The 20,384-nt window shown below is 46.1% G+C and overlaps 1 protein-coding gene across 3 annotated transcripts in view; it reads left to right on the forward strand.

The window, feature by feature from the left end:
* The window catches only part of dok7b (docking protein 7b), a 149,850-nt gene extending 135,931 nt beyond the window's left edge, over positions 1-13,919 (forward strand). For all 3 annotated transcript variants that reach the window (XM_072515720.1, XM_072515721.1, XM_072515722.1), the window contains 2 exons: positions 4,225-4,383; positions 6,549-13,919. In XM_072515720.1, the coding sequence (XP_072371821.1) occupies positions 4,225-4,383; positions 6,549-6,688 (299 nt within the window). In that variant the 3' untranslated portion in view covers positions 6,689-13,919. The remainder of the gene's footprint in view (positions 1-4,224; positions 4,384-6,548) is intronic.
* Positions 13,920-20,384: the final 6,465 nt, after the last annotated feature.

Consider the following 20,384-nt stretch of genomic DNA (forward strand, 5'->3'; position numbering starts at 1 on the left):
GAGCGCCCGGAGGAAACCCACGCAGACATGAGGAGAACGTGCAGACTCTGCACAGACAGTGACCCAAGCCGGGAATCGAAACCGAGTCCCTGTGAAGCGACAGTGCTAACCACTGTACTACCATGCCGCCCAAAGTAAAGGGGTTTGGGGGTGATGGTGTCATTAGATAGGATAAAAATGGAGGTTGGCAGTCCTCATTGTAGAAAGGCTACCTGGTTCGGAGGGAATGCATCCCAGGTTGCTGAGGGAAGGCAGGATGGGAAAGGCAGAGACTCTGACCACAATCTTCTAATCCCCCGGGGATATTAGGGCGGTGCCAGAGGACTGGGGGAATTGCAGAAAAAAAGAGAACTGCCATAAATCAGATGACTAAAGGTGAGTCTGCCTAATCTTGGGTGGTGAGAAAAATGTTATTATTTTTAATATAAATTTAGAGTATCCAATTATTTCTTTTTCACAATTAAGGGGCAATTTAGCGTGGCAAATCCACCTAACCTGTGCATCTTTGGGCTGTGGGGGTGAAACCCGCGCAGACATGGGGAGAATGTGCAAACTCCACACGGACAGTGACCCAGGACCGGGTCCTCAGCGCCGCAGTCCATTGTGCCACATGCCGCCCGGGGAGAAAATGTTATAATCGAAAATGAATTGTCAATTTGAGGTACAAGTGGCTTCTGAGGACATAGACAAATCAATAAAATAGCAGACGCAAGTCCGATGAAATTTAACACCGAGATGGATGAAGTCATTTATCTTGCAAGATGCAATTGGTTTGGCCATGCTAAATTGCCTCTTCGTGTCCAGAGGTTGGGTGGAATTACAGTAATAAGGTGGGGGATTGGGCCTAGGCAAGGTGCTCTCTCAAAGGGTCGGTGTAGACTCAATGGGCCGAATGGCCTCTTTCTGCACCATAGGGTTTCTATGATTCAAAGAGTGATAAGAATTTGGAACTCGATCCCACGGGGAGTGGTTGAAGTAAATAGTGTAGATACATTTAAGGCGAAGCTGGACAAATGTATGAGAAAGAAGAGAATATAGAGTTACTACTGCAGATTTAGATTAGGAGTTGGATTTGTTTTGGGAATTCGGATTTATTGTCACGTATACCGAGGTATTGTTCTGCATACAGTCCAGACAGATCATTCCATACATGAAAAAACATAGAACATACGATAGATACACAATGTAAATATATAGACACAGGCATCGGGTGAAGCATACAGAGTATAGTGCTACTCAGTAGAGACAATGCGTGGAGTGATCAGTTTAGTCCATAAGAGGGGCATTCAGGAATCTGGTAACAGCGGGGAGAAGCTGTTTTGAATCTGTTAGTCCGTGTCCTTAGATATTTATATCTCCAGCCCGATGGAAATGTTTGGAAGAAAGAATAACCCGGGTGGGAGGGGTCTTTAATTATGCTGCCCGCTTTCCCAAGGCAAAGGGAGTGGTAGACAGAGTCAATGGATGGGAGGTGGGTTCGCGTGATGGACTGGGCTGTGTTCACGACTCTCCGCAGTTTCTTACAGTCTTGGGCTGAGCAGTTGCCATACCAGGCTGTGATGCAGCCAGATAGGATGCTTTCTATGATGCATCTGTAAAAATTGGTAAGAGTCAATGTGGACATGCCAAATTTCCTTAGTTTCTTGAGGAAGTATAGGCGCTATTGTGCTTTCTTGGTTGTAGTGTTGACGTGGGTGGACCAGGACAGATTGTTGGTGATGTGTACCTCCAGGAATTTGAAGCTGTCAACCACCTCCATCTCGGCCCCGTTGATGCAGACAGGGGTGTGTACTATAATTTGCTTCCTGAAGTCAATGACCAGCTCTTTAGTTTTGCTGACATTGAGGGAGAGATTGTTGTCACTGCACCACTCCTCTAGTTTCTCTACCTCCCTCCTGTATTCTAACTCATCATAGTTTGAGATCCGGCCAACTACGTCATGTCATCAGCAAACGCGTACATGGAGTTGGAGCCAAATTATGCCACACAGTCGTGTGCGTGTGCGTGGAGTACAGTAGGGGGCTAAGTACGCAGCCTTGTGGGGCCCCGGTATTGAGGACTATTGTGGAGGAGGTGTTTTTGTTTATCCTTACTGAGTGTGGTCTATGGGTCAGAAAGTCGAGGATCCAGTTGCAGAGGGAGGAGCCAAGTCCTAACTTTTGGAGTTTGGATATGAGCTTGGCTGGGATTATCTTGTTGAAGGTGGAGCTGTAGTCAATGAATAGAAATCTGACGTAGGAGTCCTTGTTGTCATGATGCTCCAGGGATGAGTGTAGGGCCAAGGAGATAGCATCTGCTGTGGACCGGTTGTGGCGGTATGCAAATTGGCGGTATGCGGATGGGAGGAGACTCCAGTGGAGTATTAATGGCGGGCATTGAGAAGTTGGGGCAAATGCTCTGCATGTAAAACGACAGGAGGCAGTATAAACTAAATGCCAGCAAACATGGGATTGTTAAAGGCAAATCATGTGTGACAGATTTGATTTGAGTTGCTCAGTAAAATTGACATTGTGCAAATTCACCAAGCTGAGCTGGTTCGGGAGGCTATTCAATTCCGAGGTACCGGCCCACTAGAAGGCAGGTTTTAAACTTTCCATATCAGAAAATATTTAATTTACTGAAAATAAAATTGACAAGTCTACCCAAAACATATTATTAAACGGTTTGGTGTTGACTTTTTCATGTTATTTTCAGTGATTTGAAATCGGGTTACTCCCAGCTGGAGGACTGGACGCTGCTAAGTTTATTTTTCAGCTGTAACAACAAAGCTGTTTTAAGGTTACAACTTATCGAGTAATAACCTTTATTGGAAATGAGAAAGAAAGAAACAGTTGAATTCGGTGGTGTTGCCCGATTGTGCTAGCTCGTGGAAAATTTTACATTCATGATCACGCCAATTAATTTTTAGCAAAAATTAAAGGCTAACCTAACCAGTTTCTGCAGCTCTGAGGGCAATTAGCCCACAATTTCCTGATTGTGCTCAATGCAGAAACTCTACCCCTCGGGTTTGGGCGGAGAGGTTTAGGGAGGGAATTCCAGAGCTCAGGGCTTCAGGTACGACCGTCAATGGTACCCCTCAAAGACATGGGCGCAGACCATTTGGTGTTCCTGCACTGTGCACGGTAGCACAGTGTTTAGCACTGTTGCTTCACAGCTCCAGGGTCCCAGGTTCAATTCCCGGCTTGGGTCACTGTCTGTGCGGAGTCTGCACGTTCTCCCCATGTCTGCGTGGGTTTCCTCTGGGTGCTCCGGTTTCCTCCCACAGTCCAAGGATGTGCAGGTTAGGTGGATTGGCCACACTAAATTGTCCTTGGTATCCAAAAACGTCAGGTGGGGTTACTGCATTATGGGAATAGAGTGGAGGTGTGGGCTTAAGTGGGGTGCTCTTTCCAAGGGCCGATGTAGACACGATGGGCCGAATGGCCTTCTACTGCACTGCAAATTCTATGATTCTATCTATGATTCTATGATTGTGGATTTGGGCTTTGATGGAACTCAAAGATTGTGCCAAACTGGCCCATTGCACTAATGAAAGACCAGTGTCATTGGGAGCAGCAAAGAGACCACCAGGGATTTCCTATCCCTACAGGTTGTGTCACCATAAAGCCGGCTACCAAGGCTTTCCTGGAGGTTGCACACTTGAGTTGGACACACGTGGAACTAGTATTGACGAACAACGCGCAACTCGTAAAAGATCGTAAATCTTGAGGAAATTCTCTCGAACATAGAATCCCTACAGTGCAGAAGGAGACCATTTGGCCCATCGAATTTGAAAGAGGGTCCACTACCTAGGCCCACTCGCCCACCCTAGCCCCGTAACCCCACTTAATCTGCACATCTTTGGACACTAAGGGGCAATTCAGCATGGCCAATCCACCTAACCTGCACATCTTTGGACAGTGGGAGGAAACCGGAGCACCTGGAGTGAACCCTCGCAGACATGGGGAGAGCGTGCAAAATTCGCAGTCACCCAAGATCGGAAATGAACCCAGGCCCCTGGCGCAGTGAGGCAGCAGTGCTAACCACTGTGCCACCGTGCCGTCCCTATTAAAAGCTATATTTCAGAAAACTGTAATGAAAACCATTATTTATACATAAGCTATGGTTCTGTGTTCCCTGGTTTTACCATGTGTAAAGAAAATGAGCATTCCACATATTACTGATTCCTAATTAACTCGAATAAGTAAAAGAAACATCTCCAAACTGCTCTTCTGTGTTTATCAGGAGGAGCATTTGCTTATCCACTGGAGCTTATTTCTGGGAGCGACAGATCTCGGCCGGCAGAAGGGGCAACGTACGTCAACATCCCAGTCAGCCCGACATCAAAGAAGCAGCTCCATTATATGGAACTCGACCTCCAGGAGTCCAGTCCTGCCATTCGAGGTAACTCAGCATAACACGACCGCAATTCAATTCTCCACCTAGTCTTGCTGCTTCACACCATTCTGTTAGCAAAATGAGTGTTCCTACTTATAATTAACTCCGCAAGAAAACAGGGGCATAACTTGCGAGCTCCAGGGCGTCGCATCTGGGGGGGGGGGGGGGGGTACCCCAAAGATGCGCTGGGGAATCCTTCAACCTTCCAGCCATTTTGCCATTTATGTTGCTATTATATTAATATTTGGGGTATTCGTGGTTTTGAGTTGATAAACTATGATACCAAATACATATATTAGCATGGAGTGCCAGGTAAGGAATAATAATGGCCCTGAGTAAGGAGTGCCTGGAGAAGTTGGTTCTGACTGTCTTAACCAGAATGGTTACACAGGAAAGCTTAGAAGAATTCAAATCACTTCTAATTGTTGGGTAACTGTAGTACTGACCTCGCCCCATCTGGGTAAACGTGAACACACAACCTTCCCCCCTTGACCACCTGACTCCCACCCAACCCCCCCACCACCCCGACCAGCAAACCACCCCCAATCCTACCCCCTTACCACACAGCTACCTTCTCCCTGGCTTCTCCCAAGTGGCTGGTCCTTTGAACTTACCTGTCTTACGGCAGCTGGTGTTGTCAAAAAGTGGGCATGTCTTCCTCACCTCTGACCCTGCTGACCTCGCCACAATGCTTTGGGAACCTGCTGCACTGGACAGTTCTCGCCTGGCCTGAGTCGGGAGGTCAGACGGGAAAGGAGCGGCTAAGGTCAGAAACTAGGAGCGGAGTGACAATCCAGCTCTCATTGCCACTCCACAGAGGTTCAGGGCCATTATTTACAGCTCAGAACAGCCTTCAACCCATCTGGTCTCTGCCTGTGTTTATGCTCTACAAGACCTTCCTCCCACTCCGTTTCATCTTATCCTATCAATCTACCCTTCAATTTGCTCCTCTGTTTTCCCCTTCAGCTCTGCTATGTTATCTGCCTCAAGTACTCCTTATGGTAGCCAGCTCCACAAAAGTTCTAGTACAATTCTCGGGTCCGTAGATGACATAACAATGTTTGGCTTTGACTAATTAATCTCCATACAATTACATTTCCATGATTGTAGGGGAACATTGTATTCCCTAGTCTATTGATTATCCCTACCCCCATTGCTGCTGGCAATGGTGATTGGGAAGAATGAAATGTTCCTCGCCAAAGGGAACTTTCCCACTTCTTTTCTTGTTGAATGTGGGACATTCGTCCTTGCTGATTTGGGCTTGCTCCAACAACACACCTTCCTTTTCCATCCCCCCCTCAGCCTGAGGTCCTCGAGGAGGAAGTTCAGGTCATCCATTTTGCACATGGGTCTTGATGTTTTAGTAGGTGACCAGTTAGTGCCTGGTGGCATGTGAAGTTGAATTGGGTAGAGTTAATTTTCCATTTCTTTAAAAAAAAAACACTTACATTCACTGTATCCATCGCATCACTCTTGGAATCATTAAATAAAAAAAAAAAAGACGATCATTCATCTTGTTGGCTTCAGCTCATTTACAAGCAATTCATGATATTACAATAAGATAAAAGCAAATTGCCTTGGACGCTGGAATCTGAAATAAAAACGAAAAATGCTGGACAATCTCAGCAGGTTTGACAGCGTCTGGAGAGAGAAGGGAGCTAATGTTTTGAGTGCGGATGACTCTTTATCAAAGCTCATAATATTACAAGCCTTGCCCAGTTTGCAAACTCAACGACAATGAATCCCAGTTGAGGTTGGGATGTACCTCTTTCTATGGTACTGGGTCAGTGAGATGTGAAAGGAACACAAGTGCAGCAGAATAATACTTTGTGCACTGCATGGGATAATCACTCAAACTATCGCGTGCCATGCCATTGTATAATCTTTATTAGTGTCACAGGCAGGCTTACAACACTGCAGTGAAGTTACTGTGAAAATCCCATAGTCTCCACACTCGGGCACCTGTTCGGGTACACTGAGAGAGAATTCAGAATGTCCAATTCACCTAACGGCACGTCTTTCGGGACATTGGGAGGTCTGATAGCACTTCTTCAAAACAAAAATGAGTTAAAGTTGGTATTTGAGCAGGCCATGCGATGGTTAATGGTTTGGGGTTTGAGAAGTTTGACTTTGTTTTGCTGACTGATCGCACTCACCCTGTCTCCTTGTAGGAGCGAGCTCTTCCAAGTATGCACAGATCGACATCACGGCCACGGAAACGGCACACAAGGTGGGAACTCAACACGCCCAAAACCGGGAGGAGCGCCTACAAGAGCTGGAACAGAAGAGGAAAGGGGCAGCGCCACAATGATCCAGCGAGGCTGTGGGCTTCCATGGAGAATTCAACCTTTTCTTTCATTCAGGGCTCGAGCGGATAAACGGGCCCAGTCCGGGGCCTTAGAGGGCTGTGGACGGGACGTCTAATGTCCACTTTGAGCTGTGGTTCTGATGCACCAGGACACTCCTTTTGGCAGTGAGCCGGTTCGAAGGGCTAATCGGACTTGAGTATTTTCTGCAACGAATTGACTGCGAAAGAAGAATACATTTTTGTCCACTCTCTGTCAGATTGTCCCTTTGCTTTCGCTCTCTTGAATGCGTTGGCTCCTTGTTTGGGGTACAGGGCCTTGGGTGCTGGCTGCTCTTTGGCACTTTACCCATCCTTTAAAAGTGGGCCTCGGCACCGAGTGTCAGAAAGCTATTCGCTCACAAGGAGTAGGTGGCGTCATGGGTGATCCTGATTCTATATTTTCCTGCCTTTCAGGGGCAGCTGGATCACAATCGGGAATTGATTTTCCACTTGCCCACCATTTTGAAAGCACTGAGCCCAATTATAGCGCCCCTCCTGTCGCTGCCCCGTCGAACTCAACACAGATGGGAGGCGAGGGGAATCGAACCAGGCACCTTCGTGGACTGGTGCGGTTTGGGCTGCACATCAGATAAAACCCTTCGCCAACTGGGGCAAGAAAAGGAACCACAATTTTTTTTTAAAAATAAAGGAGCAGTGAGGCTTCAGTAATCCATAAGCCCCAATTTGCGATGGAATTGTTTAAAGACGGGCACTCGCTCTTCCTTTTGGAAGCCCGAGTTTAAACTTAGCTCAATGGAATGTGACTCGAGTCAGTGCCTGCCTAATCCCTCGCCTCCTCCAAGTTGGGATGGGAAACACTGGTCTGAGGTTCGAGTCCCAAGTGCACACACTGGCTCTGTGCCTCTTGTGGGTGCACTGTTGTCGGGCCGGGCCTGGCTGTGAGTGGGAGGTGTAAGGGTGGAGTTGTATAAATGTCATTTGCACTTCAGCAATCGTGACCACACAAGCCTGAGGAAGGAGATATGTGTCCCCCTAATAGGAGTGCATGCATTACATTTCTGTCGAGCTCAAGTGGGCAATGGTTGATTTATATTTAACTCGTGCATTGTTCTCAGAATTGTTGGTACAGATTGTGAGTTTTCAATTGATCGGCCCAGTTAATATATAAAAAAATTTTTTTTTTTAAGAGTAGCAATTGTTTTTTTCCAATGAAGGGGCAATGTCGCGTGGCCAATCCACCTACCCTGCACATCTTTTTTTGGTTGTGGGGGGTGAGACCCAGGCAGACACGGGGAGAATGTGCAAACTCCACACGGACAGTGACCCGGGGCCGGGATCGAACCCGGGTCCTCGGCGCCGTGAGGCAGCAGTGTTAACCACTGCGCCACCCTGCCGCTCTAGCCCAGTTAATATATATTAATATTTATATATATATACTTTTTTTGTTCAGTTAATGGTGTAGCATGGCCACAATAGTCCCATCTGTAGTGATGCAGGTGCCAACTATTACTTATGAGCTGGTCACAAGCACTGCTGTAAGTTACCTTAGCTGCATGCTACATGAGGGAACAGTTCCAAAACCTTGAAATAACTGCTGGCGAAGTCAACGGATGGGCAATGAATGAGTTCGCTCGACATTCCTTTCTCTGGCTGCTGGAACAACCCATTTATTTTAGTACAAGATGACAGAGCAAATATTGGGTAGATCAAAGTCATTTGTCTTCAGTTCCCACCACAAGCTCCTTACCCTAGTTACCAGTTCCACCCTCATCCCAGGCCACTGCCTCTGACTGAGATAGACTTCCCAACCTTGGTGTTCCTATTTGCTCCTGAGCTGTGTGCCTGTTTCACACCTTCTACCCTGCAAATCCCCGACCTTTGCCTCTGCCCCCCGCCTCAGCTGTTAGTCAAAAAAGCCCACAACCGTCTTTTGTTACCTCCAGACTCGACTGTGCCTGTGCTGGCCTGATCACCCTCCCAGCTTCTACCCTCAGAAAGCTGGAGCTCATCCAAAGCTCTGCTGCTCGTGTCTGAACCCTCACCAACTCGCCCATCACTCCTTTGGTCAAGACACTGGCTCCTGATCCAACAAGATCTCAAATTTAAAATTCGGACCCATTTTCAAATCTGGCCGCTGCCTATCCCGTCCCGATCTCTGTTACCTCCTTCAGCCCTACATTCTTGCAAGAGCTCCGAGCTCCTCTAATTCTGGCCTCTCGTGCATCCCCCATTGCCTTCACCATGCCATTGATGGCTGTGCCTTGAGCAGCCGAGACCCCTCTGCTCTGGAATTCCTTCCCCAAACCTCTCCTGCTCACTCCCCTCTTTCAAGATGCTGTTTGTTTACCCATTCTTTTAAAAAAAAATTAGAGTACCCAATTCTTTTTTTTCCAATTAAGGGGCAATTTAGCGTGGCCAATCCACCTATTTGCATTGTAGAGGTGAGACCCACGCAAACACGGGGAGAATGTGCAAACTCCACACGGACAGTGACCCGGGACCAGGATCGAACCCGGGTCCTCGGTGCCATGAAGCAGCAGTGCTAACCACTGTGCTACCGTGCTGCCCTTTCTGTACCCATTCTAATATCTTATGCGTCTCCTTATATATATTTGGCCAAGCTCCTGTGAAGCACCTTGGGATGTTTTCTTCTACATTCAGGACGCTATATAAATGCTAATTGTGATTGTAAGATCGCAAAGTAATTGAGGATAAGGAAGGCCATTCAGCGCATTTTTGTTGAACTATCCAGAGAAATGTTATGGTTAACCTATTTGCAGAATTTAATTGTTGCCAGTTGTGGCTAAGTAGATAGCACCCTTGTCTCTCAAGTCACACTCCAGGACTCGAGTGCAAAAAGCAAGGCTGACACTCCAGTGCAGTACTGAGGGAGTTCTACATGGTTGGAGGTACAATTCTTACTCATATTTATCATTCAGCCATATCAGTAACAATAGATTATTTGCTCATGGGTGTTTGTGGGAGCTTGCTATGCACAAATTGGCCCTCACCTTTCCTGCATCAAAACAGGTTGCAAAGCACTCTAGGATGTTTGAAATGTGCTATATAAACGCTAGCCTTTCTTTCAAATCTGTCCTGAGGGATTTCACCCTCTCACTCATCCATCTGGCAGTCTGCCTGTTCCAGTTGTGAAAGACTTTGAATATTATGTCTAAATTTACCTTATATTTTAAAATACTGATTTCCATGGTTAGACACTCCAATTGCGACACATTTACCATTTCCTTACCGTTGACTCTCCTGTAAATCTCTATAAGATCAACCTTCGGACATCTCCATTCAAAATAACAAAGTCCTGAGATCCTCCAATATTTGCTCATATCTCTGGCTCTCTACAATGTGGGAGGCTTTTTTTTTCTCTCTGATGCTTCCAGCACCGAATACCCGCCCCGCCTCTTGTCTGTGACCGGAACCAGACACAATACCAGAATGCTACACAGTTTGATCAGGACTTTCTCTGACTCGTGTCCCAATATCTTTTCTGCGTAGTTCAACATTCAATTGGATTTGTTGACTGCTGCGTTGCCTTGGTTGGACACATTTGAGTGTTGAGCCCTTGAATCTCTTTCAAATTCATGCTGTATTTCGTCAATCCCACTCCTGGCTTATAAAACATAAGAAATAGGACCAGAAGTGCACCATATAACCAACTCTGCCGTTTAATATCATGAGGGAATCATGCCCTCAACTACAGTTTCCACCGTCTCCTTTGGCATTGTCCCTCTTTCCTCTCCTTCTGCAGTGCTTTTATTTGTCTGAATGAAATTTGATCTGCCATTCTTCTGGGCCTTTACTCATCGTGTCTGACTCATTCTGGGAATCCCTCCGTTATCCTCAGTAACTAACCCCGAGTTTAATTTCAAGTCAATTTTCTTAAACAGAAAAAGACAATGCATTCTCTGGACTGATTCAATGTCCGCACTCAGTTCCACTCAGGAAGGTGGTGGTTAGCCTGGCACCTGCTCGCCACCACCAGTTTGACACCTTCTGAAAATTGGCCAATCCAACCTTGGGGTGAAGCGGCGGAGCAATGGCATCCGAGCTGGGCAAGCGCCAGTCCGCCAAGATGTCATAATGGCGATTTCTGCAGCTGAAGGGTCCTGCGGAATCCACCATCGGTCATGTTCCCAGTTAAGTTCTCAAGCCTGCCCTTGCATCGTTTTGGACTGGAGTGCCTTACTTTTATAATGCAGCTCAGCCGGATTCTTGTGTCGCCGTACATCTTTTTTCAACAAGATTGGAAAGCTAACCGTGCTTTTTGTTTTTTTTGGAGGGGGAGTGGGTGTTTCACATTTTTTTAAAGTTCGAAGTTACTTTGCATTGTTGCACAGACACCAATACCGATTACTGCCTATCAGGGTTTTAAGGTCAATTCCTTTTTTCCCCACTATGTCCTGCTGATGAAATATTAAAGCAAAGTGCAAAGCGTCCGCGACATCTTGGCACAAGAAGCATTTTGCGAGTATAAACCAAAATGAATGGATGAGAGGCAAACCTGGAGGCTGTGGATTTCACAGGAAGGTTTTGCTTTTTCTCAGTTTGTTATTGATCTGTGTAATTATAATCTATTTATTTCAAATGCATATATATATATATATATATATATATATATATTTTATTCAACTTCTAATGATTTCGGGTTTACTGCTGTAATCTTAATGTATAGTTGTTAAGTGACTTTACTCCCAAGGTTTGATGGATAGGAATTAATATACTGCCCCTTTGAGTATGGTACGTACCAGCAGTCAGGGAGTGAAGCTTATTTTTAATGTACGAGGTCACTGCCAAACTTCTATATGTATTTTTTGAACTAACATGTCACCCTCAAAGCTTTTTAATGCAGCCTAAAGATAGATATAGGGATGAATTGGTACTGTTGCATTTGCCAGGTCAAAATTCCATTGGATTTGAGAGACTGGTTAATTGTAATCTCTAAGTATTAAACCCATTTATAGTGACGCTGCTTTATTTAAATGCTTTTTGCCTTGCAGATGTGGAGGTAGGGGGGCGCGGCGGCGGGGGGGTGTAGGATCATTGTTTCCACTAGTTTTTCTGGAACTGGAGTGGAGATTGCTGAGGGAGATATTAGCTGAAAAACATTTAAGCTCCTACAATGAGTCCCCTGTCTACCCTTGTAAATGGGAACTGATGAATTGATGCATTTATATAGCAACCTTTACGTTCTCAGATCATTTGAAACACCGGTTACCTCGAAGTGTAGTCACCGTTGTAATGTCGGCAAAAAGGGGCAGCCGATTGTGGGTGAAAAGCTCCCGTGGACAGCATGAGATAAATGTTGGGCTGAGGGTTAGGTGCCGGCTAGGACAGCGGGACGCCCCGGCTCATCAGACCGCTTGCCCGCCCAGACCGCGTCTCAGATTCAAAGTGTGGACAAAAGGTGGCTCCTCTGACAAGTACTGCACTCCCTCAGTATTGGGCAGGAGTGTCTATCAGGACTACATGCTCAAGTCATGGGGGGTGGGATTTGGACCCAGAAGTCCCCGTCCCAAGAGGTGAGAGTGCTGCCACACAAATAATGGCTCTTGGCGATTAGTGCCTTTGTTTAAATCGTATATGGGAACAATGTTGTAATAATAATAATCTTTATTAGTGTCACAAGTTAACACTACATTAACACTGCAATGAAGTTACTGTGAAAATCCCCTTGTCGCCACAATCTGGTGCCTGTTCAGGTACACAGGGAGAATTCAGAATGTCCAATTCACCTAACAAGCACGTCTTTCGGGAATGTGGGAGGAAACCGGAGCACCCGGAGGAAACCCACGCAGACACAGGGAGAACGTGCAGACTCTGCACAGGCAGTGACCCAAGCCAGGAATCGAACCTGGGTCCTCTTGTGGCCAATGCTCATCTAAGTATCGGGCCACTGGGATTTGCAGCTGTAATTTCTAGTTCAGCCTGTAGAGATCTTACTTGCTGTGGTTGGTAGTGCAGTGGACAGTTCTTCCTCCAACCGTCTCCAACACCGGAACTCCATAGTCCGTCTGGCCAGCCCTAGGAATGAGTGCCCCATGATTGCTCGCTCCCTCAAGTAACTCTTTCACTCTCCCTTATATTTACCTCAGCCACTGCCTCCACTGCCTGTTTGGTCAATCCATTCCACATGCCCTGTGTATAGAATAGTTCCACCTAAGCTGTTCATATTCCTCTGCTTATCTAAGTTTGAGCCTCCATGTCCAAGAGTTTGTGGCAATCTTGGAACGTATTATCAACGTTCAATTTATCCATTCCGTTAATACTTGATTTATCTCTTTTTGCATCCTATTAGCCAGGTTAAAAAGAAATTCCAAGCTACCCACGAGTTTGAGTTCCTTAAGCTTGTAGTCAGTTTTGTCGCCCATTTCCTGTACCAAACAAGACGTTAAATCTCCTCCGGTTGGCGAAAAGACCCCCCAGCATTGTCTCTCCCTGTTGTCCTGCCTATCATTTGTTGCTCAGCTGATATCATCACCAACAGATTATCTGGGTTGCGCTGCTTGTTGGGGGGGCGGTTGTTGTGCACTGATTGGCTACATCACAACACTGACTGCACTTCAAAAATACTTGATTGGCTGAAAAGTTCTTTGGGATGTGCTGAGGTTGGGAAAGGTGCTATATGAATGAAGTTCTTTTTTTCCCTATTTGATTCCCCCATGTCGGTGGGAACCACACTCGCAAGTTCATGCAGACTGCTGTTAATTTGTGGAAATGACTTTGCATGCAGGCTCTAATCAATCTTTGCTTGTAATCAGAAGCTCAGAGGGCGTGTTGAAGAAGAATTATTATTTATCGATCTTTTTGGAAATACTTGAGTTGCATTTTTTAAAGAACGTCTTGAAGGTTTCTGTAGCTGATGTGTTTTACCTGAGATTATCTTCAAAGTCCATTTTTATTATTGTTGTACAGAACAAAAATTCCACTCTTTGTGGTCTCACCGCAGACGTTACCTCAATTTGCAGGGCTGTGCGGTGGGGCACAAAGAAAAAAAAAAAACCCTGTCGACTGCTGTAAAATTAATTTTTGTGCCAGTGTGGCCTCTCCAGGCCAGAAGGAGCTGATTCCTTGCTGTACAAAGTGCCAGTGCTGACCCTCTGATGTGTAATCCAACTGCCCATTATTCCTTGGCCATCAGATCATTTTAACATTGAGGAGGGGAACATCAGAACTGACCTTGGTCCTCCCCTCACATGCTGTCCGCGCACACATGCATCTTCACCAAGGGCCCTTGGGTAATTAGTCCATGGACCCCAAGCTGATTATTCTCTTTCCCCACCTCCCCCACCTGAACTGGTGACACTGAGACCAATGTTAGCTTCTCGACTGCTGCTTCAGACCAGTCACCACAACACCAGCCAAAGATTGAATCTGGGGCATTCTTTGGTCTGTTATGGCCACCTTACTCCCTCAATTAGCTGGCTGAGTCTTTGGTGTCCGTGGCAGAACACAAAACTGTGGGCAGCACGGTAGCACAATTGCTACTGTGTCCCAGGTTTGATTCGCAGCTTGGGTCACTGTCTGTGCGGAGTTTGCACGTTCTCCCCGTGCCTGCGTGGGTTTCCGCCGGGTGCTCCGGTTTCCTCCCACAGTCCAAAGATGTGCCTGTTAGGTGGATTGGCCATGCTTAAGTGTCCCAAAAGGTTAAGTGGGGTTACGGGGGTAGGGTGGAGGCGTGGGCTTGAGTAGGATGCTCGTTCCAAGGGCCGGTGCAGACTCAATGGGCTGAATGGCCTCCTTCTGCACTGTAAATTCTATGAAAATGTACAAAAAATGCTAGGATTACATAGTAGTGGCTGTCAGCAGTGAAAGTGAGAGAAAGATTGGCATGGTGAAAGGGAACCTGTGCGTTTGAGTTCACTATATCATTTAGCCTTCACTTTCTTTATTGATCCCCGATTAAGGGACAATTTAGCGTGGCCAATCCACCCAACCTCCACATCTTTTGGGGGGGAGGGGGGGGGGGGGTTGTGAGACCCACGCAGACATGGGAAGAATGTGCAAACTCCAAACGGACAGTGACCCAGGGCCGGGATCAAACCTGGGTCCTTGGCGGCAGCGCTAACCGTTGCGCAACCCTGCCGCCCCTTACCCTTCACTTTTGAGTGCTGACTGCCCTGCTCCACATTTCCAGGATTTACTTGTTTTCAGTAGTGGGATGTGCATTATTAGACTGACACCTCATTGCTGTCATTGAAGCGGAGGGGAGTGGAATTCAAACCTGGACCCAGGCGGCCCGGCCAAGTCTGGAAAAACCACTTGGTTTGTACTTGGTTGTTACTAACTTTCCGGGGTCTAACCTCTGGTGCCTTGCCAAATGTGTCAATTCTGCTGACTGGTTTGTTGGCATGATGGGGGGGGGGGGGGGGGCAGGGAGCATGGCTGAGATCAATCCGGTTAGCTTCCAACAAGCATCATTACAAAGTATTTACAACACAGAAACAGACCAGTCGGCCCAACAGGTCCCTGTCGGGATACTGGATAATTATAGGAGCGTGACCCTTGCTAATGATCTTTCCCCATCCCCAACCCTGGGCACTAAGATCCGTTGCAGCAGCCACACACTGCCGTGGCAGATCAGTTAGCTTGGCACCGACCAGGAATCGAAGCTGGGACTTTCTGGTCCGTGTGGCTCCAGTGTACACACTGCCTTAACTGACAGAGCTGTTGGGGAATAAGAATGGCTTTTAATCAATTAATTGCTCGGACATGCTGATCACTCCGCAGCTGCAAGGGATAAGAATTAATAGTAAGTTGTTTTTTATTTCTATATATACATATCCACACAGAGGGCTATACACACGCACACACACCCAGAGGACATGTTTACATCTATTTTTATTCTCAATGTGTTTTAAGATTAAACGTCCATAGCAAGCACTGTTTATTAATTGCCACGATATTAACTGTACCCATGAGAATATTGTTACTCCACGTGTTCTTTGGAGATGATGGGATGAGTTTCAAACACCTGATCTATTAATAAACAGTGGTCAAGTTTGATCTGTTGGTGTCCAGGTTGTTAATCTCTTCCCTGTCTTGTCAACAAACCTTGCTTTCCCTTGCCTTGTGAAACCTTTCACACCAGGTCATGCCCCACAAGCCTTCAAGCAGTTAAGTCCGCTGGATAATTCCTTCGCACGCTGGGAGATGGATTTGATTGTGCGAAGCAGAGGCTGCATTCTGTAAAGACGAAGTTGGACTAGAACCTTACATGCTAGGATTCTGGAATGCTGAAATCTGGTCATGATCATAGGATCCCTACAGTGCAGAAGGAGGCCATTCAGCCCATCGGGTCTGCACCCGACCCTCTGAAAGAGCACTCGAGCTAGACCCACGTCCCCGCCCCATCCTTGTAACCCCATAAACCCACCTAACCTTTTGGAGATTAAGAATCAATTTAGCAAGGCCAGTCCACCTAATCTGCACATCTTTGAGATAGCAGTGCTAACTGTGCTGCCAGAAGTAGTGGTCTTATATGGACTTCCAGAAGGTATTTCATGAGGTTCTGTATGAGAGATGGGCAAAAATGCATGGAATTTAACATAAGGGTGACATTGGTTGGGAAGTAAGAGATAGAGAATAGGAATTAAATTTTTGAGCTCTGATTGGCAGGACATGACACAGTGTTATTCCTCAGGGAGCTACATTAGGCCCCACTCTCAAACCTTTCACCATATAAAAATGATGTGGATAAAGGAATAGTTATGATGACACTAAACTAGACCCCGTAGATGAAAACAGAAAGTTATATAGAGGCCAAGTGAGTACACAAGAGCAAGTGTAGACCATATGGATTGTTGACGAAAGAGAAAATGCTGGAAAATCTCAGCAGGTCTGGCAGCATCTGCAAGAAGAGAAAAGAGCCTGAGTTTCGAGTGGATTGTTGAGCCCCACCATTGAATATGATCATGGCCGATCTCGGGCCTCAACTCCATTTCCTTGCCCATTCCTCCTTCCCGCAAGTCTCAGAAAACCAGAAACCTGTCCAGCAGAGCCCTAAATGTATTAAACGATGCCGGAACCGTAAGGCCCTGGAGGCAAGAATTCCAAAGATTCATAACCCTTTGAAAGTCGTTGGAAAGATTACACCCGATGGAATTCAATGTAGGTGAGATGGCAATCGGCGCAGCACTGTGGAGGAGGAAAGGTGGCCCATATGCACTAAACGTTGGCGCACAGGTACAAAAAGACATCAAAAGGTCCAGCAGAATGCTAGCCTTTGTCTGGAGGGTTGGAATACAGAGTGAGAAAGTGATGCCTTGGTTGTACTCTGCCTTGCGCAAACTCCATCTGGATTGCTGACTTCAACTTTGTTTTGGGGAGGGAGGCCCAGTGCAGATTCACCACACTAACACCAGAGTTCAAAGCATCATCTTGGATTGTATTCGTCAGGTTAGGAGATTTTTCTCTACCACGGGGCAAAACAAGGGCACAATTTTAGATTAGAGCTAGGTCATTTAGGACTGGAATCAGGAAACACTTTAGTGTAGCGGAACATAGGAACATATGAAATAGGAGCAGAAGTTGAACCTGCTTCGACAGTCAATGAGATCTGGCTGACGTGTTTGTGTTTCAAATTCCACATTTCTATATCTACCCCGATAACCTTCGATTCCATACCTACCCCCGATAACCTTTGATTCCATATCTACCCCGATAACCTTCGATTCCATATCTACCCCGATAACCTTCGATTCCATACCTACCCCCGATAACCTTCGATTCCACATCTACCCCGATAACCTTCGATTCCACATCTACCCCGATAACCTTCGATTCCATATCTACTCCGATAACCTTCGATTCCATATCTACCCTGATAACCTTCGATTCCATATCTACGCCGATAACCTTCGATTCCATAGCTACCCCCGATAACCTTCGATTCCATATCTACCCCCGATAACATTCGATTCTATATCTACCCCGATAACCTTCGATTCTATACTTACCCCGATAACCTTCGATTCCATATCTACGCCGATAACCTTCGATTCTATATCTACCCCCGATAACATTCGATTCTATATCTACCCCAATAACCTTCGATTCAATACCTACCCAGATAACCTTCGATTCCACATCTACCCCGATAACCTTCGATCGCATAGCTACCCTGATAACCTTCGATTCCATATCTACCCTGATAACCTTCGATTCCATAGCTACCCCTGATAACCTTTGATTCCATAGCTACTCCGATAACCTTTGATTCCATATCTACCCTGACAACCTGTGATTCCATATCTACTCCCGATAACCTTTGATTCTATATCTACCCTGATAACCTTTGATTCCATAGCTACCCCCGATAGCCTTCGATTCCATAGCTACTCCCGATAACCTTTGATTCCGTATCTACCCCCGATAACCTTCGATTCCATATCTACCCTGATAACCTTCGATTCCACATCTACCCCCGATAACCTTAGATTCCATATCTACCCTGATAACCTTCGATTCCACATCTACCCCGATAACCTTCGATTCCATATCTACTCCCGATAACCTTTGATTCCATATCTACCCTGATAACCTTCGATTCCACATCTACCCCGATAACCTTCGATTCCATATCTACTCCCGATAACCTTTGATTCCATATCTACCCCGATAACCTTCGATTCGATATCTACTCCCGATAACCTTTGATTCCATATCTACCCTGATAACCTTTGATTCCATAGCTACCCCCGATAACCTTTGATTCCATAGCTACCCCCGATAACCTTTGATTCCATATCTACCCTCGAAAACTTTTGATTCCATAGCTGCACCGATAACCTTCGATTCCGTATCTACCCTGATAACCTTCGATTCGATATCTACTCCCGATAACCTTTGATTCCATATCTACCCTGATAACCTTTGATTCCACATCTACCCCGATAACCTCCGATTCCATATCTACCCCCGATAACCTTTGATTCCATATCTACCCTCGAAAACTTTTGATTCCATAGCTGCACCGATAACCTTCGATTCCATATCTACCCTGATAACCTTCGATTCGATATCTACTCCCGATAACCTTCGATTCCATATCTACCCTGATAACCTTTGATTCCACATCTACCCCGATAACCTCCGATTCCATATCTACTCCCGATAACCTTTGATTCCATATCTACCCTCGAAAACCTTCGATTCCATAGCTACCCTGATAACCTTCGATTCCATAGCTACCCCGATAACCTTCGATTCCATAGCTGCCCCGATAACCTTCGATTCCATAGCTACCCTGATAACCTTCGATTCCATAGCTACCCCGATAACCTTCGATTCCATAGCTGCCCCGATAACCTTCGATTCCATAGCTACCCCGATAACCTTTGATTCCATAGCTACCCCCGATAACCTTTGATTCCATAGCTACCCCCGATAACCTTTGATTCCATAGCTACCCCCGATAACCTTTGATTCCATAGCTACCCCCGATAACCTTTGATTCCATAGCTACCCCCGATAACCTTTGATTCCATAGCTACCCCCGATAACCTTTGATTCCATAGCTACCCCCGATAACCTTTGATTCCATAGCTACCCCCGATAACCTTTGATTCCATAGCTACCCCCGATAACCTTTGATTCCATAGCTACCCCCGATAACCTTTGATTCCATAGCTACCCCCGATAACCTTCGATTCCATAGCTACCCTGATAATCTTTGATTCGCTGCCTAACAAGAATCTATCTACCTCCACCTTGAAAATATTCAGTGACCTCCACCACCTTCTGAGACAGAGTTCAAAAGTTGCACAACCCTCTTCAGGAAAAAGTTTCTCCTCATCTGTGTCCTAAAAGGGCGATCACAAATTTTAAAACAGTTCCCCTTAGTTCTGGGCTCACTCACAAAAACAAACGTCCGTTCCACGTCCACCTTCTCAAGACCATTCAGGATCTTATATACTTCAATCAAGTTACCCCCCTCACTCTTCTAAACTCCAAACTCTTTCCTCATAAGACAACCCGCTCATTCCCGGTATCAATCTAGCAAACCTCTTCTGGACCACCTCTAATACATTTATAATAATAATAATCTTTATTGTCACAAGTAGGCTTATGTTAACACTGCAATGAAGTTACTGTGAAAAGCCCCTAGTCGCCACACTCCGCCGCCTGTTCGGGTACACGGAGGGAGAATTCAGAATGTCCAAATCATCTAACAGCACGTCTTTTGGGACTTACGGGAGGAAACAGGAGCACCCGAAGGAAACCTACGCAGACAGGGGGAGAACGTGTAGACTTTGCACAAACAGTGACCCAAGCCGGGAATCGAACCTGGGACCCTGCCGCTGTGAAGCAACAGTGCTAACCATGGTGCTACCATGCCGCCCATTGCCCTACAAGAGGAAGCATCCGCTCTACATCTACTTTGTCAATCCCTTTTATCATCTTGTATATCTAAATTGGATCGCCAAAGACCAATGATGATGCAAAGCGTGGACCGAATTACTGGATGAAGGGTACTGGGTGCGAATTAGGATAGAGGCAGTAGAATTTTGGATGGTTTGAAGTTATTAGCTGGGAATTTGTTGAAATAGTCAAGCAGAATGGTAACAAAGGACAGACTAGGGCTTCAATTTTGATGGGGTAGAGTGAGATGATTTAAAAAGACATCTGTTCACAGGATTTGGGCGTTGCTGGTTGGACCAGTCTGAAAGGGCAATTAAGAGTCAAC

Source organism: Scyliorhinus torazame, chromosome 9 (genome assembly GCF_047496885.1).
Source record: "Scyliorhinus torazame isolate Kashiwa2021f chromosome 9, sScyTor2.1, whole genome shotgun sequence".
NCBI lineage: Eukaryota > Metazoa > Chordata > Chondrichthyes > Carcharhiniformes > Scyliorhinidae > Scyliorhinus > Scyliorhinus torazame.